The sequence below is a fragment of the Lichenostomus cassidix genome, chromosome 29 (assembly GCF_008360975.1).
Source record: "Lichenostomus cassidix isolate B80296 chromosome 29, HeHo_3.0, whole genome shotgun sequence".
NCBI lineage: Eukaryota > Metazoa > Chordata > Aves > Passeriformes > Meliphagidae > Lichenostomus > Lichenostomus cassidix.
The window spans coordinates 1,326,498-1,350,959 of record NC_139509.1 but is presented as its reverse complement, the minus strand read 5'-3'; the positions used below and the strand labels follow the sequence as shown (position 1 = coordinate 1,350,959).

At 65.0% G+C, this 24,462-nt stretch overlaps 2 protein-coding genes across 3 annotated transcripts; both read left to right on the top strand.

Annotated features, from left to right (window-relative positions):
- Positions 1-81: 81 nt before the first annotated feature.
- RAPGEF3 (Rap guanine nucleotide exchange factor 3) lies at positions 82-15,637 on the top strand. 2 transcript variants are annotated; one of them, XM_085041175.1, is made up of 27 exons: positions 82-436; positions 6,748-6,801; positions 7,015-7,121; positions 7,213-7,334; positions 7,809-7,977; positions 8,132-8,216; positions 8,849-8,909; positions 8,993-9,069; positions 9,149-9,295; positions 9,383-9,492; positions 10,307-10,395; positions 10,888-10,966; positions 11,574-11,724; positions 11,819-11,901; positions 12,162-12,201; positions 12,309-12,390; positions 12,461-12,607; positions 12,690-12,787; positions 13,147-13,272; positions 13,344-13,525; positions 13,880-13,970; positions 14,081-14,131; positions 14,264-14,351; positions 14,443-14,507; positions 14,678-14,732; positions 14,838-14,909; positions 15,204-15,637. In XM_085041175.1, the coding sequence occupies exons 1-27, from the start codon at positions 176-178 to the stop codon at positions 15,320-15,322; spliced, it is 2,811 nt and encodes a 936-aa protein (XP_084897301.1). In that variant the 5' UTR covers positions 82-175; the 3' UTR covers positions 15,323-15,637. The 2 variants fall into 2 exon arrangements, with proteins under 2 accessions (XP_084897301.1, XP_084897302.1); XM_085041176.1 differs by having other exon boundaries at positions 94-181.
- A 617-nt stretch (positions 15,638-16,254) lies between these two features.
- On the top strand, positions 16,255-23,563 carry ENDOU (endonuclease, poly(U) specific). The gene is made up of 9 exons (XM_085041264.1): positions 16,255-16,920; positions 19,789-19,923; positions 20,326-20,361; positions 20,751-20,922; positions 21,032-21,231; positions 21,448-21,561; positions 21,636-21,742; positions 22,172-22,314; positions 23,228-23,563. Exons 1-9 carry the CDS (start codon positions 16,863-16,865, stop codon positions 23,340-23,342), a joined length of 1,080 nt encoding a protein of 359 aa, XP_084897390.1. The 5' UTR covers positions 16,255-16,862; the 3' UTR covers positions 23,343-23,563.
- Positions 23,564-24,462: the final 899 nt, after the last annotated feature.

Below are 24,462 nucleotides of genomic sequence, written 5' to 3'. Positions count from 1 at the left end.
GAGCTCGGTGCCCGGGGCGGGGCGCACCCAGCCCAGCCCAGCCCAGCCCAGCCCAGCCCGGCGCGGCGGCGGCGGCGGCGGAGCCGCTCCCGAGCCCGGCCCCGTCCCGAGCAGCCGCCGAGCAGCCCCGGGCCGTGGCCGCGATGGCCTCGCCCCCCCGCGCCGCCGCCGCCGCATGAAGGTGCGCGGGGCCGGGCCGGGGGGAGCGGCCGGGGGGGTGCGGAGGGGCGCGGGGCCGGGGCGAGCGGGGCTGGAGCTCGGGAGCGGCGCCGCCGCCGCCGCCCCACCACCCCCGCAGCCCCCCGGGGGTCCCGGCGGGGACGGAGCGCGGCTCTCGGGGCTGCTCAGGAAGATGCACTTGTTCCGGAGCTCCAGCTACGACGTGCGGCTGGAGGGAGCCGGGGGGAGTCTGCCGAGAATCCAGGGAATCCGCTGGGTGAGTGGGGCTGTGGGGAGTCTGCCCAGAATCCAGGGAATTCTCTGGGTGAGTGGGGCCGGGGGAAGAGTGTCCCGAATCCAGGGAATTCTCTGGGTGAGTGGGGCCGGGGGAAGAGTGTCCCGAATCCAGGGAATTCTCTGGGTGAGTGGGGCCGGGGGAAGCCTGTCCTGAATTCTCTGGGTGAGTGGGGCCGGGGGAAGCCTGTCCTGAATTCTCTGGGTGAGTGGGGCCGGGGGAGTCTGTCCCGAATCCAAGGAATTCTCTGGGTGAGTGGGGCTGCAGGGAGCGTATCCCGAATCCAGGGAACCCTCTGGGTGAGTAGGGCCGGGGGGAGTCTGTCCCGAGTCCAGGGAATTCTGTGGCTGAGTAGGTCCGGGGAAGAGTGTCCCGAATCCAGGGAATTCTCTCGATGAGTGGGGCCGGGGGAAGCCTGTGCCGAATTCTCTGGGTGAGTGGGGCCGGGGAAGCCTGTCCCAAATCCAAGGAATTCTCTGGGTGAGTGGAGCTGAGGGGAGTCTGCCCAGAATCCAGGGAATTCTCTGGATGAGTAGGGCCGGGAGGGGAGCGTGTCCCGAATCCAGGGAACCCTCTGGGTGAGTAGGGCCGAGGGGAGTCTGTCCCGAATCCAGGGAATTCTCTGGGTCTCCCCAGCACCGGGAATCCAGGGCTGAGGGGAGCGCAAAGAGCCAGGTGAGGCTGCAGGGAGTGAATCCAGGCGTGCAGGTGAAGGTTCGAGGAGCCAGGTGAGGGTGGAAGGAGTGAAGTCAGGCGTGCAGGGAGCCAGGTGAGGGCACAGGGAGCCAGGTGAGGGCACGGGGAGCCAGGTGAGGGCACAGAGAACTAGGTGAGGGCACAGGGAGCCAGGTGAGGGCACAGGGAGCCAGGTGAGGGTACGGGGAGCCAGGTGAGAGTACAGGGAGCCAGGTGAGAGTACAGGGAGCCAGGTGAGAGTACAGGAAGCCAGGTGAGGGCACGGGGAGCCAGGTGAGGGCACGAGGGGAGCGAGGTGAGGGCACGAGGGGAGCCAGGTGAGGTTGCAGGCAGCCAGGTGAGCTGCACAGGCTGCACGCTTCCCCAGCCGCCCGCCCCAGGCCCGTCTCCGGGCGGAGCGGAGTGGAGCGGAACGGGCGGCCAGGCGTGAAACGAGCCCGGTGCCAGGTGCCAGGTGCCCGGTGCCATCCCACCCCGGCCGCCAGCAGGAAGGACATTCCCGGAGGGACACGGCGTTCCCGGCGCTCCCCCGCTCGTTCCCGCCGCGGGGATTTGTCCCTTGGCACCGCGGTGGCCTCAGAGCTGGGGGTTTCCTGGGGGTCCAGGCTCTGCTCTCTGCCCCTCGTTGTGGCCTCGAGGTGGCCACGGAGCCCTGGCAGAGCTTCCGGAGCTTTGCGTCCTTCCCCTTCCCACACTGCTTGACCTGGGAGACTTTTGGGGGAAAAAAAAAAGTGGAATTATTTTAAGGGAACAACCTCCGTTTGGACGTTTTCAAATGTCCATTTCCTCCCTGGAGCACCGAGGCTTCTTTCCAGATAAGAGTTTTCCTCTCTTTTCCCTTTCTCCCCGATTTTTCCCTCCGCGGAACTTTTAGGAACAGAATTTGGGGAGGATTTTGGAGGGGCATGAAGCCTGGGAAGCCTTCCTGGGATAAACCGGGATAAATCCCACCCGACCCGGCAGCGGTGGCACCTGTGGCGGGGCAGGAGTGTCCCCTCCCCGGGGGACACCCACATCTCGAGGGGCGTTGAGCTGATCTGAGCAGGGAAAGGGGAATTTTCTGGGGCAGGTGAGCGGCAGGGAAGCGCCTGGCCGTGCCTCGGAGCAGCACTATTGTCCCTTGTCCCCGCCGCGGGAAGCTCCTGGAAACTCCTCCCGGCGGCCTGGCTCCGTCTCGTCCCTCCTGGGGACATCATCCCAGCGCCAGCAAAGCCCTCCCGCCTCCAAAGGACACCGCTGTCCCCAAGCGGCTCCATCCTCAGCCCTTCCCTGGCGACAAGCGCCACCGTGCCAGCCACAAGTGCCACCGTGCCAGCTCCCTGGCGAGGACAGAGGGGCCGCAGCGGGACCCCAAACCCCATCCCGGGGGACCCCAAACCCCATCCCGGGGGACGCCGAGCCCTGCGGAGGCTGCGGATGGGCGAGGACTTTCTGCGGAGCCGTAAAGCCCGAAATAGCCGCGGTTGTTTTGCTCGGGATCCCAAACAAAAGCGGCCCCGAGCACGGAACGGTCGCTGGCGGCCTTGGCCAGGCGCCCGGCGCTGCCGGATTCCTGGAGAAAGGCAGGATCCCGACTTGTCCCGTGGGCAGGAAGATGGAAAAGGCAACTCCTTAGGAAGCTGCTTGGAGCGACGCCGTGACAATGGGGGGGGTGGGGGGCGACCTGCTGGATGTCGCAGGGAGGGGATTTGGGGAGCAAAGTGAGGTTTGGGTGATTTCGGAGCCGTGCTGGAGGTGAGGAACCCCCGGGAAGGAGGAATCTGATCCTTGAGAGGGATTTTTGTGTCTCCTTCGGTGTCCTTGGAGCGCGGCCGGAGTTGGCCCGGGGCACAGGCTGGCTCTGAGCCCCAAGGACAGTGCTTGGGGGACAGCAGAGGCTGTTTGGGGACCGGGACAGTGCTGGCTTGGGGCCGCGGGTGTGACAGGGACCTGCTGCTCCCACAGGGGTGACAGGGACTTGCTGTACCCACGGGAGACAGGGACCTCCTGCTCCCACGGGTGACAGGGACCTGCTGCACCCACGGAGGTGACAGAGGCTTCCTGCTCCCACGGGTGACAGGGACCTCCTGCACACACCGGGTGACAGGGTCCTCCTGTACCCATGGGGCGACACAAACCTCCTGCTCCCACGGGTGACAGGGACCTGCTGCTCCCACGGAGGTGACACAAACCTCCTGTTCCCACGGGTGACAGGGACCTGCTGCTCCCATGGGTGACAAGGACCTGCTGCACCCACGGAGGTGACAGAGGCTTCCTGCTCCCACGGGTGACAGGGACCTACTGCACCCAGGAGGTGACAGGGACCTCCTGTACCCATGGGTGACAGGGACCTCCTGCACACACAGGGTGACAGAGTCCTCCTGTACCCATGGGGTGACACAAACCTCCTGCTCCCACGGGTGACAGGGACCTGCTGCTCCCACGGGTGACAGGGAACTCCTGCACCCACGGAGGTGACACAAACCTCCTGCTCCCACGGGTGACAGGTCCTCCTGTACCCATGGGGAGACACAAACCTCCTATACCCACGGGGGTGACAGGGAACTCCTGCTACCACGGGTGACAAGGACCTGCTGCACCCACGGGTGACAGGGACCTCTGTCTCGTCCGGGGTGACACCTCTGTGTCCCCTAGAGTGGCTCCGCGCCCTGGCCACCTCCCGGCTCCGTTGGCAAACATTTGCTCTGCGGTTCCTGCTCCCCGTCACGGGGCTCGGGAGAGTTTGCAGAGTGACTGAGTCACCGTGTCCCCGCTTTGGTGACAGCCTGGCCAGGTCAGGAGCGGTGTCCCTGCTCTGGTGACAGCCTGGCCAGGTCAGGAGCGGTGTCCCCGCTGTGGTGACAGCCTGGCCAGCTCAGGAGCGGTGTCCCCACTTTGGTAACAGCCTGGCCAGGTCAGGAGCGGTGTCCCCGCTTTGGTGACAGCCTGGCCAGGTCAGGAGCGATGTCCCCACTTTGGTGGCAGCCTGGCCAGGTCAGGAGCGGTGTCCATGCTCTGGTGACATCCTGGCCAGGTCAGGAGCGGTGTCCCCGCTGTGGTGACAGCGCGGCCAGGTCAGGAGCGATGTCCCCGCTTTGGTGACAGCCTGGCCAGGTCAGGAGCGGTGTCCCTGCTCTGGTGACAGCCTGGCCAGCTCAGGAGCGGTGTCCCCGCTTTGGTGGCAGCCTGGCTAGGTCAGGAGCGGTGTCCCCGCTGTGGTGACAGCCTGGCCAGGTCAGGAGCGGTGTCCCTGCTCTGGTGACATCCTGGCCAGCTCAGGAGCGGTGTCCCTGCTCTGGTGACAGCCTGGCCAGCTCAGGAGCGGTGTCCCTGCTCTGGTGACAGCCTGGCCAGCTCAGGAGCGGTGTCCCCGCTCTGGTGACATCCTGGCCAGGTCAGGAGCGGTGTCCCTGCTGTGGTGACAGCCTGGCCAGCTCAGGAGCCGCAGGTGGAGGCTTATCCCTCGAGGATTCTACACTAATTAACTCCTGCCCTTAATTGGGTTTTCCATCCTCACTGTGCCCCTGGGCTGGGATTGCTCCGACCTTCCCTGCCCGGAGCTGGCAGAGTTCGGGAGGATCCTTGGGGACAATCCGGGGAGGTGCGGTGACCCCAGCCGGGAATACCCGAGGGTGACCCCAAACCCCTCACAATGTCCCCAAACCCCGCCGGTGTGACCCCAAACCCCTCAGAATGCCCCCAAACCCCCTCCGGGGTGCCCCCAAACCCCCTCAGAATGCCCCCAAACCCCCCCGGGGTGCCCCCAAACCCCCTCAGAATGCCTCCAAACCCCTCAGAATGACCCGAAACCCCTCAGAACGCCCCCAAACCCCCTCAGAATGCCCCCAAATCCTCCCGGGGTGCCCCCAAACCCCTCAAAATGCCCCCAAACCCCCTGTGCCCCCAAACCCCCGGAGTGCCCGCAGCCGGTGTCCCCAAACCCCCTCAGAATGCCCCCAAACCCCTCAGAATGCCCCGAAACCCCCTCAGAATGCCCCCAAACCCCCCCGGGGGTGCCCCCCGTGCCGGGTGAACGCTCCCGGCGCGTTCCCAGTGCCGGGAACTGGTCTGACGGGTGCGGGCCGGGGTTGTTTATCCAGGGCCGTGGCCAGCAGCGAGCCCGGGCGCCTCGGTCCCTGCGGGCAGCGACAGCACCGGAGCTTTGCCCCGCGATCCGGGCAGGGCTGGGGGGGCCGCGGCTCCTCCCTCCGGGGGTTTGCTTTCACCTGGAGCATCCCCCGAGGACACCTGGAGAAGAATGAGCTCAGGAGGGGTGTTGGGGTCAGGATATGGGCGCAGGAGTCAGGAAATGGGTGCAGGAAATGGGTGCTGGGTGCAGGAAATGGGTGCAGGAAATGGGTTCTGGGTTCAGAAAACTGGTGCTGGAAATTCATTATGAGTGCAGGAAATGAGTTCTGGACTCAGGAAATGGGTTCTGGGTTCGGGAAATTGGTGTTGGGGTCAAGAACTGGGGGCTGGATTGAGGAAATTCGTGCTGAGTGAAGGAAATGGGTTCTGGATTGAGGATTTGGGTTCTGGATTCAGGAAATTCATGATGAGTGCAGAAAAAGGGTTCTGGATTGAGGAAATGTGTTCTGGATTCAGGAAATTAGTGCTGAGTGCAGGAACTGGGTTCTGGATTCAGGAACTGGGTTCTGGATTCAGGAAATGGGTTCTGGGAAGTAATGTTGAGTGCAGGAAATGGGTTCTGGATTCAGGAAATGGGTTCTGGATTCAGGGAAGTAATGCTGACTGCAGGAAATGGGTTCTGGATTTAGGAAATGGGTTCTGGATTGAGGAAATGGATTCTGGGAAGTAATGTTGAGTGCAGAAAATGAGTTCTGGACTCAGGATTTGGGTTCTGGATTCAGGAAATGGATTCAGGAAATTAGTGCTGAGTGCAGGAAATGGGTTCTGGATTCAGGGAATTAATGCTGACTGCAGGAAATGGGTTCTGGATTTAGAAAATGGGTTCTGGATTGAGGAAATGGATCCTGGGAATTAATGCTGAGTGTAGGAAATGAGTTCTGGACTTAGGATTTGGGTTCTGCATTCAGGAAATGGGTTCTGGATTCAGGTGCTGGATTCAGGAAATGGGTTCTGGATTCAGGATTTGGATGCTGGATTCAGGATTTGGGTGCTGGATTCAAGATTTGGGTGCTGGATTCAGGATTTGGATGCTGGATTCAAGATTTGGGTGCTGGATTCAGGATTTGGATGCTGGATTCAGGATTTGGGTGCTGGATTCAGGATTTGGGTGCTGGATTCAGGATTTGGGTGCTGGATTCAGGATTTGGGTGCTGGATTCAGGATTTGGATGCTGGATTCAGGATTGGGTCTGGATTCAGGATTTGGGTGCTGGATTCAGGATTTGGGTGCTGGATTCAGGATTTGGATGCTGGATTCAGGATTTGGGTGCTGGATTCAGGATTTGGGTGCTGGATTCAGGATTTGGGTGCTGGATTCAGGATTTGGATGCTGCATTCAGGATTTGGGTGCTGGGGCGCTGCCCCCTGGCCTGGTGAAGAGCTGGAGCTGCTCTGGGGGTGTCAGAGGGGGGCGAGGGGAGCACAGCAGACCCCCCACCACCCCCAACCCCCTCCCCTTTGGTTTTCCAGACGCCACTGCTGGACTCGGAATCCCCGCTGGACTATGGACACAGCATCACCCAGGTGGGGGGTCAGGGAAGCCCCCCGAGGACATCAATTTGGGCAGGGTGGGGGGCTGGGGGGGGTCAGAGCACCCCAATGTCCTGCAGCCATCGGCTCTGCTGTGGTCACTCCTTGGGCTCGGCCATTCCCGGGGGTGATGATGGCCATCCCGAGCTCGCAGGGGGACAGGTGACAGCCCAGCCGTGACCCTCCTTGTCCCCCTGCCACCCTCAGGCATCCTCGGAGAAGATCTGGAGGGCAGGGAAGCTCCTCTTCGCCCACCTCAGCAGCTCCCGGCCCGGCCTCATCCGCGACCACAAGCACCACCTGCGGCACCACCGGTGCGATGGGAGCTCCGGGGGGCTCTGGGGGGCTCCGGGGGGCTCTGGGGGTGCCATTCCGGGGGGTTTCTCACACCCTGACCCCCTCCAGGCAGTGCTGCTCGGGGAAGGACCTGGTGGATTGGCTGCTGAGCGCCGGAGTCGCCGTCCAGACGCGCGGCCAGGCGGTGGGCATCGGGCAGGTGCTGGTGGACGGAGGGGTCCTGACGCACGGTGAGGCTCCGGGGGTCTCCTGGGGGGCTCCGGGGGTCTCCTGGGGGGCTCCGGGGGTCTCCTGGGGGATTCCAGAGGTCTCCTGGGGGGTTCCGGGGTCTCCTGGGGGTTCCGGGGTCTCCTGGGGGTTCGGGGGTCTCCTGGGGGTTCTCCGGGGGTCTCCTGGGGGTTCCGGGGTCTCGGGGCCCGGGGGTCTCCTGAGGGCTCCGGGGTCTCCTGGGGCCCAGGGGCTCCTGGGGGGTTCCGGGGGTCTCCTGGGGGATTCCGGGGGTCTCCTGGGGATTCCGGGGGTCTCCTGGGGGGTTCCGGGGGTCTCCTGGGGGGTTCCGGGGGTCTCCTGGGGGGTTCCGGGGGTCTCCTGGGGGCTCCGGGGGTCTTCTGGGGGATTCCAGAGGTCTCCTGGGGGGCTCCGGGGGTCTCCTAGGGGGCTCAGCGGGGGAGCAGAGCCCAGCTGACCCCTGTGTCCCCCCGCAGTGAGGCAGGAGTGGCACTTCCAGGACAAGGAGACGCAGTTTTACCGCTTCGCCGAGCTGGAGCTGAGCCCCGAGGGACCCCCGCGGGACCCCGAGGAGCTGCTGGAGGCTCTGAGCTTCCTGGCTCAGCTGGGACCCGACGCGCTGCTCTCCATGGCCCTGCGCAAGCCGTGAGTGCCCGGGGGGCTCCTGAGGACCCTTTTTGGGGGGGTTTGGAGCGCCCGAGGGGATGCTGTGGGTGGGTGGCGCGAGGATGTCACCCCGGGGGTGGCTGTGGCGCTGGGTGGGGGGACAGGGGAGCTGCTGACCGTGTGTCCCCCCCAGGCCTGCCCAGCGCACGCAGGATGAGCTGGAGCTGATCTTCGAGGAGCTGCTGCACATCAAAGCTGTGGCGCATCTGTCCAACTCGGTGAGTGTGGCTGTGTCACCAAATCCTGTGGGGTTGGGGTGTCCCCGGGGCTGCACCTTGACCCCAAATCCTGCGGGGTGGAGGTATCCCCAGGGCTACTCCTGTGTCCCCAAGTCCTGTGGGGTGGTGGTGTACCCAGGGCTCCTCCTGGGCCCCAAATCCTGTGGGGTGGGGATGTCCCCGAGGCTGCTCCTGTGTCCCCAAATCCTGCGGGGTGGGGTGTCCCCGTGGCTGCTCCTGTGTCCCCAAATCCTGCAGGGTGATGGTGTCCCCAGGGCTGCTCCTGGACCCCAAATCCTGGAGGGTTTGGGGTGTTCCCAGGGCTCCTCCTGAGCCCCCAAATCCTGTGGGGTTGGGATGTTCCCCGGGCTGCTCCTGAGCCCCAAATCATGGAGGGATTGGGGTGCTCCTAGGGCTGCTCCTGAGCCCCAAATCCTGCGGGGTGATGGTGTTCCCAGAGCTGCTTCTGTGTCCCCAAATCCTGCTCCATCCCATTGTTTCCCATCTCGGCATCCTCTCCCGACCCTCTCTGCCCCTCCCTCAGCCCTTTCCCACCCCGTTCCCCGATCCCCCGTGTCCCCTCCTGGCACAGCCGCGGGTGACAGGGGGTGACAGAGGTGTCCCCAACGCAGGTGAAGCGGGAGCTGGCGGCCGTGCTGATGTTCGAGGGACACCAGCGCGCTGGCACCGTCTGTGAGTCACCAGGGACACTCGGGGTCACCAACCTGGTGACACCAACACCGTTCCCAAAACTGGATTTTCCCTCTCTGTCCCAGTGTTCAGCCAAGGTGACAAAGGCACCTCCTGGTACATCATCTGGAAAGGCTCCGTCAACGTTGTCACCCACGGCAAGGTGCGTTTGTCCCCACGCTGGGGGGACACCCGGGGGACACCCAGTGTCACCTCCCCTCACCGTCCCGCGCTGTCCCCAGGGCTTGGTGGCCACCCTGCACGAGGGGGACGATTTCGGGCAGCTGGCGCTGGTGAACGACGCGCCGCGGGCTGCCACCATCCTGCTGCGCGAGGACAATTGTCACTTCCTGCGCGTGGACAAGCAGGACTTCAACCGCATCCTCAAGGTGGGGCGGGGCGGGGCTCAGCCCGGGTGGGGTTTGGGGGGAATTTTGGGGAATCCCGGCGGGGCTGACGGCTGGATCGTCCGGCAGGATGTGGAGGCTAACACGGTGCGGCTGAAGGAGCACGGGAAGGTGGTGTTGGTGCTGCAGAAGGACCTGCAGGGTGGCAGCGGGCAGGCGGCCTCGGCGAGGAGCAGCAGGTGACACCGCTGTGCCCCTGGTGGCAGGGGACACTCCTGTCCTGGTGGCAGGTGACACCGCTGTGCCCCTGGTGGCGGGTGGCACTCCTATCCCCATGGTGACTGGTGACACCCCTGTCCCACTGCTGATGGGTGACACTCCTGTCCCCCTGGCGGCAGGTGACACCCCTGTCCTCCTAGTGGCAGGTGACACCCCTGTCCCGCTGGCAGCAGGGGACACCTCTGTCCCGCTGGTGGAAGGTGACATCCCTGTCCCCCTGGTGACGAGTAACACCCCTGTCCCCGCTGGTGCAGGGTGACACCCCGTCCCACTGGTGGCAGGTGACACCACTGTCCCGCTGGTAGCAGGTGACACTCCTGTCCCGCTGGTAGCAGGTGACACTCCTGTCCCCCTGGTGGGCAGGTCACATCGCTGTCCCGCTGGTGACAGGTGACACCCCTGTCCCCCTGGAGGCGGGTGACACCCCAGTCCCCCTGGTGGGCAGGTGACACCCCTGTCCCGCTGGTGGCAGGTGACACCACTGTCCTCCTAGTGGCAGGTCACACCCCTGTCCCCCTGGTGGCAGGTGACACCCCTGTCCCACTGGTGGCAGGAGACATCTCTGTCCCGCTGGTGACTGGTGACACCCCTGTCCCCCTGGTGACAAGTGACACCCCTGTCCCACTGCTCCTCTGCCCTCTTCAGCCTCCCGTGGGGCAGATTTTGGGAGGAGCAAAAGAGATGACAAACAGGGACACCAGGCCTGCCTGCCACCTCTGCCTGGCACGGTGACAATCGTCGTGGTGCCACATCCGCCCCTCCTGTCCCCACCAGGTACCTGGTGATGGCTGGGACACCCGAGAAGATCCTGGAGCATCTCCTGGAGTTCATGAGGCTCGACGCCACCCTCTACGACCCCGTGGGTAGGTGGCCATGTCCCAGGGAATGTCCCCGAGCCACCCCACCGTGGGTTTGGGGACAGGCGGGGGGACAGACCCGAGCGGGGCTCCTCAATCCCGGTGTGTCCAACCCCAAATCCTGCTCCTCTCACCCTAAAATCCCCCAAAATCCCTGAACCCGCGGCCGGGAGAGGGCGGCAGCTCCGGGGCGGCGAGCGGCGCTTCTCCCGAGCTCTCCATCCCCCCCTGCCTTCGGGAGGAGCAACCCGGGCGAGCCGCGAGCCAGGAGATGTCCCCAGCGGGTCACAAATCCGAGTTTTGGAGTCGCCTCCTGCCGATCCCGGGGATTTCCGTTCCTTCCCAACCCATCCGTCCCTTCCCGCGGGGTTCGGGAGCAAATTCTGCCCCGCCACCAGCAGGGTCCCCTTGATGGGGACAGCCCAGGCCAGCCCCGGCAGGGCACAGGGGACCTTTCTGTGTTGGGGACAGCAGTGACGATGTCCCTGTCCCTTGCAGACACGCTGCTGGGGGATTTCCTGCTCACCTACACCGTGTTCATGCCGACCTCGCAGCTCTGCCGGGCCCTGCTGCACCAGTATCCTTCCAACTGGGGGGACTGGGGGGCTCCATCCCCCTGCTGGGGACACGCTCAGCCCTGTCCCTGTCACCTCAGCGGGAGCCCCAAATCCCTTCTGGAGCTCTTGGGCTCATCCCCCTTCCCCGGGGTGCCACCCCTGGGTGTCCCTGTCACCTCAGCGGGAACCCCAAATCCCTTCTGGAGCTCTTGGGCTCATCCCCCTTTCCCGAGGTGCCACCCCTGGGTGTCCCTGTCACCTCAGAGGGAGCCCCAAATCCCTTTTAGGGCTCTTGGGTTCGTCCCCTTTTCTCGGGGTGCTACCCCTGGGTGTCCCTGTCACCTCAGCGGGAGCCCCAAATCCCTTCTGGAGCTCTTGGCCTCATCCCTCTTTCCCGGGGTGCCACCCCTGGGTGTCCCTGTCACCTCAGCGGGAGCCCCAAATCCCTCTTAGGGCTCTTGGGCTCATCCCCCTTTCCCGAGGTGCCACCCCTGGATGTCCCTGTCACCTCAGCGGGAGCCCCAAATCCCTTTTAGGGCTCTTGGCCTCATCCCTCTTCCCCGGGGTGCCACCCCTGGGTGTCCCTGTCCCTCCCCACGGTTTCCCGGTGTCCTTGACTGGTCCCAGTTTCCGCGCGGAGCCGCTGGAGGGCTCGGAGCAGGACAAAGCCATCTACTCCCTGCGGAAGCGACGGAAAATCCTGCGCCTCGTGAGCCAGTGGGTGCTGCTCTACGGGCGGCTGCTGCAGGGCGACCGCAGCACCACGGCGCTGCTGCAGGTGCGGCGGGGGGACAGCGCGGGGACAGCGCGGGGACACGGCGGGGACAGCGGGGATCGCCCAGAGCTCACCCCCTGTCCCCTTGTCCCCGCAGAACCTGGCGGACCTGGCGAGCCGGGACCCCCGGCTGGGTGGGCTGGGCCAGGAGCAGGGCCAGGAGCGGCGGAGACCCCGAGCGTGAGTCGCCCTGATGTCCCCTGGTGTCCCCCGGTGTCACCGCGCGTGTCCGGAGGGCTGCGCTTCCCTGGGGAGGAGCTTTTGGGGTGGCTCTGGGGCTGTCCTGTCCCCAGCGGGGATGGTTTTCCCCGTGGGGAGGATGTCCCACGGTGCCGGTGGGGCAGGGAGGCTGGGAGGTGTCCGGAATCCCGGGGGTGGCCTGTCCCCTTCCTGTCCCCAACGGGAATGGTGGCTCCATCCTCCCCCTTCCCCTCCCGCAGGCTGGAGAACGGTGACGGCAGCGTGTCCCCCCAGCCCAAGGTAGGGACCCCCGAGGGGTGACAGGGCGGGATGTGGGTCCCCACACCCTTTGGGGACACCCCACAGGAGGGGAGGTGACATCCTGCCCTCCTTGCCACCTTCCCCAGGCTCGGAGCTCGGCAATGTGGCTCGGCAGCCCCGAGGAGGCGATTCTGGACAGCACGTGCGCCCTGAGAGCCCAGGACAAAGGTAGTGCCCCGTGGCGGGGACTGTCCCCACCCAACGCGGGGACGCTGAGGTCCCTTTTGTCCCCCCGCAGTGCCCTACGAGGTCTACAGGGCTGACCACTCGTGCCTGGTGGCCGTGCTGCCCGTCAACGCCTCGGTGCGGGATGTCCTGCGAGCCCTGGCGCCGCGGCTGGGCCGCGACAGGGAGCACGTCCTGGTCAAGGTGACCTCGGCCGGAGGTGAGGGGACACCCCCGGGGTGGCATTGTCCCCGTGGTCCCGCTGTCCCTTCCTCCACGCCGGGTCCGTTTCCTCCCCGCAGACAGGGCGGTGCTGCCGCCGGACGCCGTTGGGGTGTTCACGGCTCTGGGGCTCAACGAGAGGCTCTTCGTGGTCAGCATGGATGAGCTGGGCAGCCTGGTCAGTGTGCTGGGGGTCCGGAGTGGGCAGAGCCCCCCAGAGGGGCTGGGGGCTTTGTCACCCTCAGTTTTGGGGGTGTCTGTCCCTCCTTGGGGCTTTGTCACCCTCAGTTTTGGGGGGGTTTGTCCCTCCCTGGGGTCTTTGTCACCCTCAGTTTTGGGGGTGTCTGTCCCTCCCTGGGGCTTCGCTACCCTAGTTTTGGGGGTGTCTGTCCCTCCCTGGGGGCTTTGTCACCCTCAGTTTTGGGGGTGTCTGTCCCTCCCTGGGGGCTTTGTCACCCTCAGTTTTGGGGGTGTCTGTCCCTCCCTGGGGGGGTTCGCTGAGGGCAGGAGGGGTCAGGGGTCTTCTCCCCTGCACAGACCCCCCACCCCGAGCAGCTGGGTCCCCACGCCGGCTCCTCGGACACCCTGGACCTCATCAGCTCCAAGGACCTGGCCGGTCACCTCACCGACTACGACTGGAGCCTCTTCAAGAGCATCCACCAGGTCCGGAGCGCGGCGGGAGAGCGGCCGGGGAGGGGATTCGGGACCCTCCCGTCACGTTTCGGGGTTGGCAGGTGGAGATGATTCACTACATCGTGGGGCCGCACAAGTTCCGCGAGGTCACCACGGCCAACCTGGCGCGGGTGATGCGGCGATTCAACGAGCTGCAGTTCTGGGTGGCCACCGAGCTGTGCCTGTGCCCCGAGCTGGGCCGGCGGGCGCAGCTCCTGCGCAAGTTCATCAAGCTGGCAGCACAGTGAGTGCTCGGGGTGACCCCAGCCTGGTCCTGGCTCTGTCTCTGTCCCTGTCCCTGTCCCTGTCCCCGTCCCCATCCCTGTTCCCATCCCCATCCCTGTCCCTGACCTGTCCCCATCCTCGTCCCTGACCTATCCCCATCCCCATCCCTGACCTGTCCCCGTCCCTGTCCCTGACCTGTCCCCACCCCTGTCCCTGTCCCTGTCCCCGTCCCTGACCTGTCCTGTCCCTGTCCCCATCCCTGTCCCTGACGTGTCCCCATCCCCGTCCCTGACCTGTCCTCATCCCTGTCCCTGACCTGTCCCCATCCCTGTCCCTGACCTGTCCCCATCCCTGTCCCCATCCCCGCCTGCAGCCTCAAGGAGCAGAAGAACCTGAATTCCTTCTTCGCGGTGATGTTTGGTGTGAGCAACACGGCCGTGACTCGCCTGGCCAAGACCTGGGAGGTGACAGCTGGGGACAGCGGGAGGTGTCGGGGGGAGGGTGGGACAGGCAGGGGTCTCCGGATGGGACAGCAGGGTGCCAGCAGGGTGTCCCTGTCGCTGTCCCTGCACAGAGGTTGCCCCACAAGATCCGGAAGCTTCACTCGGCGCTGGAGCGGATGCTGGTGAGCACAGCCCCTCCCGTCCTGTGTCCCACTGCCCTTCCCGCCGGGATTTGCCCCTGGAACCATGGGGACAGGGGTTGTGGCTGTCCCCCTTGTCCCCTCGTGTCGCTGCCCGCCCCGCTCCGTCCCCAGGACCCATCATGGAACCACCGTGTCTATCGCCTGGCCGTGGCCAAGATGAGCCCCCCCATCATCCCCTTCGTGCCCCTCCTGCTCAAAGGTGGGTGTCCGGCACCGGGCTGGGCTGGCAGGGACCCTCTGGGTGTGTCCAGCGCTCCCAGGGACCCCGAGCTGAGCCCTGAACCCCCCAGACATGACCTTCATCCACGAGGGCAATCGCACCCTGGACGAGAACCTCATCAACTTCGAGAAGATGGTGAGTGGGCTGGTGGCTCCTGGGGACCCCTCGGCTGTGTCCCCGTCACCTGATGGGCAGAGCTGTGGCACTGGGGGTCCCGGGGTGGTCACAGCCATGGCAGGGACGGAGTTTTTGGGGGACAAGGCAGAGCCGGGTGGCAGCAGGTGACATCTGTGCCTCACCCGCAGCACATGATGGCCAAGACCGTGCGGGTCCTGCAGCGCTGCCGGGGCCACGCGCACCGTGAGTGATCCTGGGAGCCGGGGAGGGGACCGGCAGTGTCCCCTGGGGCTGGGGCTGAGCCCCTGGGGACAGGAATGAGCCCCCGCCCTCTCTGTCCCCACCCAGCTCCGCTGTCCCCGCTGCGGAACCGCTCCCCGCATCGGCCCGAGGACGCCAAGGCCCTCAGGATCTCCACGTGTACGTCTGGAGCTCACCAATCCAACCCTCACCCCCTACCCTGGGGGGTCCCAACCCTCCGAGGGGGTCGCTGAGCCGAGGGAGAGGGAATGGAGAGGAGGAGATCCATGGAGGAGATCCGTGGAGGAGATCCATGGAGGAGATCCATAGAGGAGATCCAGGGGTGATGAGGAGGTTTGGGGTGATGCAGGGCAGTGGAGGAGATCCATGGGATGATCCTACAGGGATGGAGAGGGTCAGGCCGCGCCGGGGGGATGGAAGAGACCCCAACCCCGACCTCGGCTCTCCCCCCAGGCTCCGAGCAGTCCCTGAGCGTGAGGAGCCCTGTGTCCACCTGGGCGTACCTGCAGCACCTGAGGGCCATCGACAGCCAGAAGGAGCTGCTGCGGCTCTCCCGGGACCTGGAGCCCTGAGGGTCGCGGGGCCGGAGCGGGGATTTCGGGCCGAAGCAAGGATTTTGGGGCTAGAGCAAGGATTTGGGGCCGAAGCAAGGATTTGGGGCCGGAGCAAGGATTTGGGGCCGAAGCAGGGATTTGGGGCCGAAGCAGGGATGGTGGCCCGGCTGCCGGCGGCGGGGCAAGCCCGGCTCTGCTCCGGTAGCCCCGGGCCGTGCTGGAGCTGCCCCAGAGCTCGGCCGTGCAGCGGGTGCAGCCCCGGAGGGTCAGCCGGAGCCCAGGTGAGCTCCGGGCAGGTGAGGGCACAGAGCAATAGAGGTATTTTTGTACGCACGGCTGCTCTCCCCGTTCTTCTCCGAGCTCGGGTTCACCGCCGCGTCCCCGGTGTGAGCTGAGGGACAAGCCCGGAGGTGACACAGCGCTGTCACCAGGAGGGGACAGTCAGGAAATGACTGAGGGGTGAGGGAGAAGCCAAACCCGGCCCTTATTGCACCAAACGCCTCTCCCGTGCCAGCTGACGCAGCCCGGGCACGGCAGGGACCGCTCCCTGCTCCGGGATGGATCGCTGGGGCATCCATCGGGATTTGCCGAGCTGAAGGAAGGGGCTGTGAGCCCCCCAGGCCGGGCTGAGCCCCCCGGGAATGTGGAGGGTCAGTGGAGCAGCTCTGGGCTCTTCCCAGGAACGGGACTGCTCTGGGATAATCCCAAACCTCACCCCGGGATAATCCCAAACCTCACCCCGGGATAATCCCAAACCTCCCACCGGGATAATCCCAAACCTCGCAGCGGGATGATCCCAAACCTCGCACCGGGATAATCCCAAACCTCACCCCGGGATGATCCCAAACCTCACCCCGGGATGATCCCAAACCTCACACCGGGATGATCCCAAACCTCGCACCGGGATGATCCCAAACCTCGCACCGGGATAATCCCAAACCTCACCCCGGGATAATCCCAAACCTCGCACCGGGATGATCCCAAACCTCGCACCGGGATGATCCCAAACCTCACACCGGGATAATCCCAAACCTTACACCGGGATGATCCCAAACCTCACACCGGGACCGCGGTGGTGTTTTGGGGTTTCCTGGTGCTGCCGGAGGCCCCAGTGAGGTCGATCCGTGCCGGGGGGGTCACGGCCTCCAGATCTGAGGTTGGACAGCTTATCACCCCCAATTAACGCTGCTCCCAGTTCACACCAGTTGCCCAGAGCACGAGGAGCACTGGGGGACTCCCCTGGTCCCCAGTTCAGCCCAGCTCGGACCCCCAGAATGCTCCCCCCGCGCCCCTCGACCTCCCCCGGGGGTCAGGCACCGGAGCCGCGGAGCAACCCCGCGATTCTGGATTTACCAGCCCTCCTCCCACTGCGGGCAGCCTGTAATTAACCGCGCGCTTAATGAGTTTTGGGGAAGTTCGGGTGCAGCCCGCGCGTGGAGCCCTCGCTGCCATCACGCCCCTCCCTCCTTCCCTCCGGACCCACAAATAGCAGGGAGCGCCGGGGAGCTCCGGCATCGCCAACCTCTCCCGGGCTGCCCTTCCCTCCTCCCGAGGCACGATGGAGTTCTGGGTCCTCCTGCTCGGGGCAGGGATCGCCGTGGGCTGCGTGTCCGGCCGTGAGTGACCAGTGGGGCTGGGCTGCGGGGATCCCGGGGGATGGGCTGGGAGCGCTGCTCTAAACTGGGAACACCTCCTGGGACAACTGGATCGTGCTGGGATGGACCTAGCCAGGCTGGAGCTCCCTGGAGGGGGATTTTCCACGCTGGAAACTCAGCCCGGGATGGGGGTGGATTGGCTAACCTCCCTGGTCTTCAGCCTGGTTGGTTCCTGGTGTGTCTGGCCCTGCTTTGGCCCTGCGGAGCGCAAGGAACTCTTCTCTGGCTCCTCCCCTCCATTTATCCATGGAAAAAAAAAAAACATTGGGTATTTTCCAATCCCAATTCTATATCCACCTGTGGCTGCTGGCGCTGCTGGGGTGGAAAACACACCACAGGCTGAGCTGTTCCACCCTTCCCGACCCCGTGGTGACCAGGAGAGGCTCGGGGGGCTGAGGGAGAGGAGCTCTGGCTTCAAGGAGGGGCTCGGGACCACCGGGATGTGGCTCCCGGGATCCCACGGGGACGAGGAGGTGTCAGCGCTGCTGAGCTCTTGCACAAAGTGTGAACTGTGATCCACTGGCGACGACAGGATTTCGTCACCCCCGACGCTGCCAGGAGCCTGTATCTGATGGCCCCGGAGCGGATGAGTCCCCTCGGGATGAAAGATGAGGAGTTTTGCAAGGCCAGCGAGCAGGAGAAGCTCCAAACCAGCGCCGGGTTGGGAGCAGGAGTTTCCCAAGAGCTCCGTGAGAGTCCTGAGCTGTTCCAGAAGGGAAAGCCAGGTGGAGGTGGCTGGGAAGCTCGGCTGGCTCGTGGTCAGTCCTGGCCACCGGATGGACCTGTTTGGTGGAGGTGGAACCACTTCATTTCTCCTCGCGTGGGCAGTGGGAGATTTTTCCCTGATTACCCCACAGGCAGGGGTTACCCACAGCGTGGGTTTGGCGACCAGGAACTGAGGATTTGGGAAGCTCAGGCTGTCCACGGGTTAATCCGTCCTTCAAAAGGTCGCTTGCGGAGCTGGGTTGGGTTTTGCTCCGTGTTTTCCCGGAGGAACGAGGTCCTGAGTCAGGCCAGGGGCTTGGGGAAGCAGCTCCGGCTGAGCTGTGACTCATCCCCGTGCCCGAAACCAAACTGGGAGCACAGGGAGAACTCCGTCACCTCCCCACTGCCCGGAGGATGGAGCTGGGCAGGGAACAACCCCCCTTTCCTAGCCCAAAACCCCTTTCTGGCAGAAGTGAAAATGAGTTTAGGAGGGGAAGGAAGGGTCTCGTCCCTAAGAAAGAAATATTTGTGCGGTTGGTGCAGCCAGAGAAGATCTTCGAGCAGGACAGCCGTGGGATTCGGGATGTGGAATTTGGGATTTGGGATGATGATGCTGAACCCGCCCCTCCGAGGGCTCCGCAGCGCTCCGGGCCCCGCTGAGTCACCGCGGCGCGGGGTCGGAGCCCTGCTGGGACACGCTCGGGCTGCTGTGACAGCCCCGGGCCACTCGGCACCGGCACCGGGACCGGCTCGGCGGTGACGGCGATGTGTGGGCAGCTCCCGCCTTGCACAATCCCGCCGGGATTGCTGCTGGATTGAGCCTGGATGAGTGATCCCGGGTGATTTATCCCGGCAAAGCTGGGATGTGTCCTGGGAATGGGGGCAGCTCGGCTGCTGGTCAGACTGGTCGGACTGGGGGGGGGTTTGGGCACAACCAGCATCGCTGACCACCCAATCCATGGGATGTCCTTTCCCTGGAGGTTCTTCCAGATTTTCTCAGGGATTCAAGAAACTCCGAGGGCACCGGAAGAAACCTTCTCTGCTAAAACCCTCCTGTTTCAAGTGGATTTTCAGGGAATGAGGAGCCAAGCGGGAAAACCAAGCCGAGGTCACCCTCAGGAGCTGGGGGGACAAGGGACCTCAACCCCCAGGACCTGGGTGATGTGACCGAGCCCAAATAATTGGGGTGAAGCGACAAAGAGAACAAAACAACGCCGTGCGAGGGAAGGCGGCGGTGCCGGCGAGTTTGATGTCACCCTCATGGCCTGGATGTCGCTGTCATCGCCTGCTTGTCGCGGGACAGGCTGTGCCGCGGCAGGATTTGCCCCGAGGCCACGTTTCACCCGCCGGAGCCCGAGTTGGGCAACCAGCGGTGCCTCAGATGCCGAGAGATTGCGGCTGCGGCAGGAGAGCAACGCCTTCTCCTCCAGGGATCCCTTTGCCGGCTGGGACACGGCTGTGGTATGGCCTGGGACAGTGTCACCCCCCTGGGACAGTGCCACCCCGCCGGGACAGTGCCACCCTCCTGCTGAGGTGACTTTTTGCCTCCTTCCATCCCGATGAGGAGCAGGGAGCTCCTCCCTCTCGGCTGTCCCAGGACAATCCCAACCCCTCGGTGACCTCCAGCTCCTCTTTGCTCGGTGACAAATGTCACTTGTCCCCTGAGAGTGGCGCTTGGCCCCTCGGAAGCCTCAGCCGCTGCTATTTTTGGCCGGGCTTTGTCACCCTGGGTCACACAGCTGGGTCACAGGTGCTCAACAACTCGCTCGTTATAAACATCTCGGGAAGGAGTTTTCCCAGTTTTCCCAGTTTTCCCAGTTTTCCCAGTTTTCCCAGCAGGAGGAAGGATGCAAACGAGGGTTCCTGGAATGCGGCAGCTCCTCGGGCAGGGCCTGGGGCGCTCGGCTCATCCCGGGCTGAATCACAGCCAGCATTTCCTGGGGTCACCCGGGAGGTGTTCCCCGCTGTCACCCTGACTTGGTGACATCCGCGGCCCGAGAGGAGTGACCGCGGGGACAAAGACCCCCTGGGGAGGGGACAGAGGGCGGGGTGGGGATGTTCCTGGGGAGGGGGTGGCTGCGCTCAGCCCCTCCTCAGGGCCACCCCCGTCTGTGTCCCCCCAAGATTTGTACACAGCCCCCGACTCGTGCGAGGGACGCTGCGGGGAGCCCTTCAGCGAGGAGGACGAGTGTCACTGTCACCCCGGGTGCGAGAGGCACCACAGCTGCTGCGAGGACTACGAGAGGCACTGCGGGCCCGGTGAGCACCCGGGGATGGCGATTTGGGGGTCCTGGGCTGTCCCCAGGGTGTCCCCTCCCCGTGCTGAGGGTGCCAGGGGTTGGTCCCGAGCCTTTTTGGGGTCCTGGGCTGTCCCCACGGTGTCCCCTCCCCGTACTGAGAGTGCCAGGGGTTGGTCCCGAGCCTTTTTGGGGTCCTGGGCTGTCCCCAGAGTGTCCCCATCCCCTGAGGGTGTCAGGTTTTGGGGTCCTGGACTGTCCCCAGGGTGCCCCCTCTCCCTGAGGGTGCCAGGGGTTGGTCCCGAGTCTTTTTGGGGTCCTGGGCTGTCCCCAGAGTGTCCCCTCCCCCTGAGGTGGGGGGTCTCTCTGGGGTCCTGGGCTGTCCCCAGAGTGTCCCCACCCTCTGAACACCTTTTCCTTCCAGGTGGGGAAGAGGCTGAAGATGGAGCTCGAAGCCGCGGTGAGTCAGGAGGGACAGAACCTCCCCCAGGTGCCTCGGGGTGTCACCCCGCTCTGTCTTGGGGTGTCACCGCCTTGCCAGCAGCGCTGTCCCCTCCCCAGAGCCGGGGGACAGAGGCACAGGGGGCAGGAACCAGCTGGGTTTGCACCCCCTGCCCCCCGAAAATGCGGAAAATGGGGAGGGGGTTGTCCCAGCGGATGTGGCAGACAGGGACTGGTGCTTCCCGTGTCCCCTTGGTCACCTCCTGTCCCCAGAGCGTGGGGTCGGTGAGGGTTGGGACCCCCCGCACCCCATAACCCTCCATGTCCTGGAATCCCCAGTGTCCCGACGGGACTTGGATCCCTGTCACTTTCCCCGGAGCTGTCCCCAAGCCCTGCCTGTCCCCACAGACGGCTTCTCCAGCAGCCGCGACTCCATCTCGGACCAGGAGCTGCTGCAGCTCTCGGAGCAGCTTTACCGGCTGGATCACAACAAAGCCCGGCCGAGCGACATCGCCATCAACCCGCAGCACCTGGCGGAGCCCGACGAGACCGGCGACAAGCAGGACCGCTCCCCGCAGCCGTGAGTGACACCTGGGGACCTCGGGAAGGGGACAGCGACCGGCGGCCACCCGGGCAGAGCTGGGCTGGCTGCGGAAGGAGCTCCGATCCCCAGCCCTGCTCTCCTCCAGGCTCTACAAGTACGTGAACGAGGAGCTTTTCTCCAAGCCCACCTACGCCAGCTTCATTAAGCTGCTGGATAATTACCAGCGGGCCACGGGCAGGGAGGAGGAGGTGACGGCCGAGGAGCTGAGGGAACAAGACCACTTCCTCGAGGAGGTGATGAAAACGGAGCTCATGAGGAAACTCTTCGCTTTCCTCCACGGAAAAAGTGAGTGTGGAGCAGGGCAGAGCCGCGGGATGGGAAGGAATCCCAAAGGGGATTGACCTGGGAAGGACAGAGGGATGAACCCTACAGAGCTGCCAGGGCAGGGGGAATCGAGCAGGGAGAATTCCCGAGGGAATTCTCGGGGAAAAGGGACGGGGACAGCCCAGCTGTGCCTCTCCCGGTGTTCCCATCCCGGGACGTCTCCCGTTTTCCCTGCAGATCGCTACAGCTCCGAGCAGGAGTTCGTGGAGGATTTGAAGGAGATGTGGTTTGGTCTTTACTCCCGAGGGGATGGAGAGAGAGATTCCAGCGGTTTCGAGCACGTTTTCTCAGGTACAGCCCCGCCCGGGGTCAGGTGAGGGCAGCGCCGGGCAGGGAGATCATCCCACCATCCCCTTCGTGTTTAGGGGAAGTGAAAAAGGGAAAAGTGTCCGGATTTCACAACTGGATCCGCTTCTACCTCCTGGAAAAGCAGGGAGTGGTCAACTACTTCAGCCACAACTTCAACGGGCCGGTGAGCTCTCCTGGGGGTCTGGGGCACCCCAAATCCCACCCCACCGGGGTGACCCATCGGGGATGTTCCCTCTGCTCCTCCCTGCATGTCCAGGGGTGGAGTGGGGCTGGGAGGGTCAGGACAGACAACGCCAGGGGCAAAAAGGGTTCCCAAGCCTTGAGGGAGAGATTTGAGGCCAGGGGGATCTGTGGGAAATGGGGAGGGGGTTGATCCCAGTGGATGTGGGAGACAGGGGGTGATGCTTCCCGTGTCCCCGTGGTCACCTCCTGTCCCCAGGGCGTGGGGCTATGAGGGTTGGGACCCCCAGCCTGGCTGGGAGCTGGAGGGGCTGTGAGGATTCCCGGAAGGGCTGGGCGTGGATTCCTGGTCCTGCTGCGCCCAGAACCGAGCAGGGCCAGGGGTGTGACCCCAAACCCCCTCTGTCCCCAGTGGGACACCTTCCCCGACGTGCTGGGGCTGCAGTTCAGCTGGGATGGCTTCTACAAGGAGGTGGGCTCGGCCTTCATCGGCTGCAGCCCCGAGTTCGAGTTCGGCCTCTACACCCTCTGCTTCCTGGCGCGGCCCGGCCGGGCGTGAGTGCTGACCGTCCTGAGTCCGTCTGTCTGTCCTGTGTCTGTCTGTCTGTCCCACGTCCGTCTGTCCGTCCTGAGTCCCTATGTCCACTCTGTGTCCGTCTGTCCACCCTGTGTCCGTCTGTCCGCCCTGAGTCCGTCTGTCCACCCTGTGTCCGTCTGTCCACCCTGAGTCCGTCTGTTCACCCTGTGTCCGTCTCTCTGTCCTGTGTCCCTCTGTCTGTCCTGAGTCCGTCTGTCCGTCCTGAGTCCCTATGTCCACCCTGAGTCCGTCTGTCCGTCCTGAGTCCGTCTGTCCGTCCTGAGTCCGTCTGTCCGTCCTGTGTCCCTTTGTCCGTCCTGTGTCCGTCTGTCCGTCCTGAGTCCGTCTGTCCGTCCTGAGTCCGTCTGTCCGTCCTGTGTCCCTTTGTCCATCCTGTGTCCGTCTGTCCGTCCTGAGTCCCTCTGTCCACCCTGTGTCCGTCTGTCCATCCCTAGCCCAGCCCTGGGGCCAGCAGGGCCTCCCTGAGCCCCATCAGAGTCAGGGCATGCCCTGAATTTGAGGTGGCATGGGTGGGGATGGGGACAGGGATGGGGACAGGGATGGGGACAGGAATGGGGACAGGGATGGGGATGGGGGACGGGGATGGGGGACACAGATGGGGACAGGGATGGGGATGGGTGACATGGATGGGGACATGGATGGGGACAGGGATGGGGATGGGGGACATGGATGGGGACAGGGATGGGGATGGGGACAGGGGACAGGGATGGGGATGGGGACATGGATGGGGACAGGGATGGGGACAGGGATGGGGAGGGAACAGAGTTGGCTGGGGACCCTGGGGACATCCTGGAGATAGGACTGTGGGACGAGTGGCTCAGGGATGTGACCGTGGGGACAGCAGGGCGGTGACAGGCGCTGTCCCCACAGATGTCACCTGAGCCTGGGCGGCCACCGCCTCAGCGTCCAGACCTACCCCTGGACCAAATCCACCTACGGCAGCGGCAGGAAGTTCATCGCCACCGCCTACGTGATGTCACCCTGAGGGGACACGGGTGGGGGGCGAGTGGGGACCGGCCCGGCTGCGGGATGGGAGTGGCCGCGCTGAGGGCCCGGAGGGGCCGAGCCCTGCGGGGAGGGGGCGAGGGGACACCCCCAGACCCCACGGCGTGTCGCGGGCCCGGCCGTGGCGGAGGAGCAGCGACAAGGGGAGGATTTGTCACGGAAAGGAGGATCCTGAGCGGAATAAACAGTGCCCTGGCTGGAGGAGAGGCGGTTCTGGGGGCGGGGGTTCCTCCTTTGTGCGCCCCCACCCCAATTCTCCCTCCACCCCCCCCCAGCTCTCTCTGGACCCCCAGGCTTTGTCCCCCCCGGACACCGCCAAGCCCCCGGGGCTCTGTCCCCGGAGACCCCCCGGGAATTCGGCTCTGCCCTGGGTGTCTCCCCCACCCCTGCCCAGCTGGGTCCTCCCGGGGGGCTGCAGCTCCCCAGAGACCCCCAAACCCTCCCCGCCCCGAGCTGGGGCTGCTCAGAGCTCCAGGTGCTTCTCCGGCACCTCCCTCAGGGGGACAAACCCAGCGGGACCCCCAGCCCGGCACCCTCTGGACCCCCGAGAGATGACGACCCCCGGGCCGGGAAATGACGACCCCCGGGCCGGGAAATGACGACCCCCGGGCCGGGAAATGACGACCCCCGGGGCGGGGAGATGTCACCCCACACTCGGGACAAGACCCCAACCCACCCCCAGGCTCCAGCCCCTTCCTGCTCGGCCCCTTCCCCCGGATTTAGGGGGTCACGGAGGGGAGGGGGGTGACAGCCACCAGCGCCCCCCGCTGTCCCCTTCCCCTCCTCTGCCCCCCCGGGCCGGCGGGACCTGCGCTCGGGGGGTCCCAGGGCGGCGGGAGCTCGGAGCTGCCTGACAGATGGTCCGGCTGCAGCAGCTCCCGGGCAGGGCTGGGAGTCCCCGCACCATCTGCCAGGGGTCACAGGTGACCCCCAAACCCCGCCGCGGGGACGGGGGGGGATGCCAGAGCTTGATTTATAGAAATGCGCTGGGAAATCGGGGAGGGGGCGGCTTTGGGGGGACAGCCGGGTCGTGTCCCCGCGGTGTCCCCCTGAGCGGGGGTGTCGCCAGGGGTGACTGTGGAGCCATTTGGGGGTCCGGA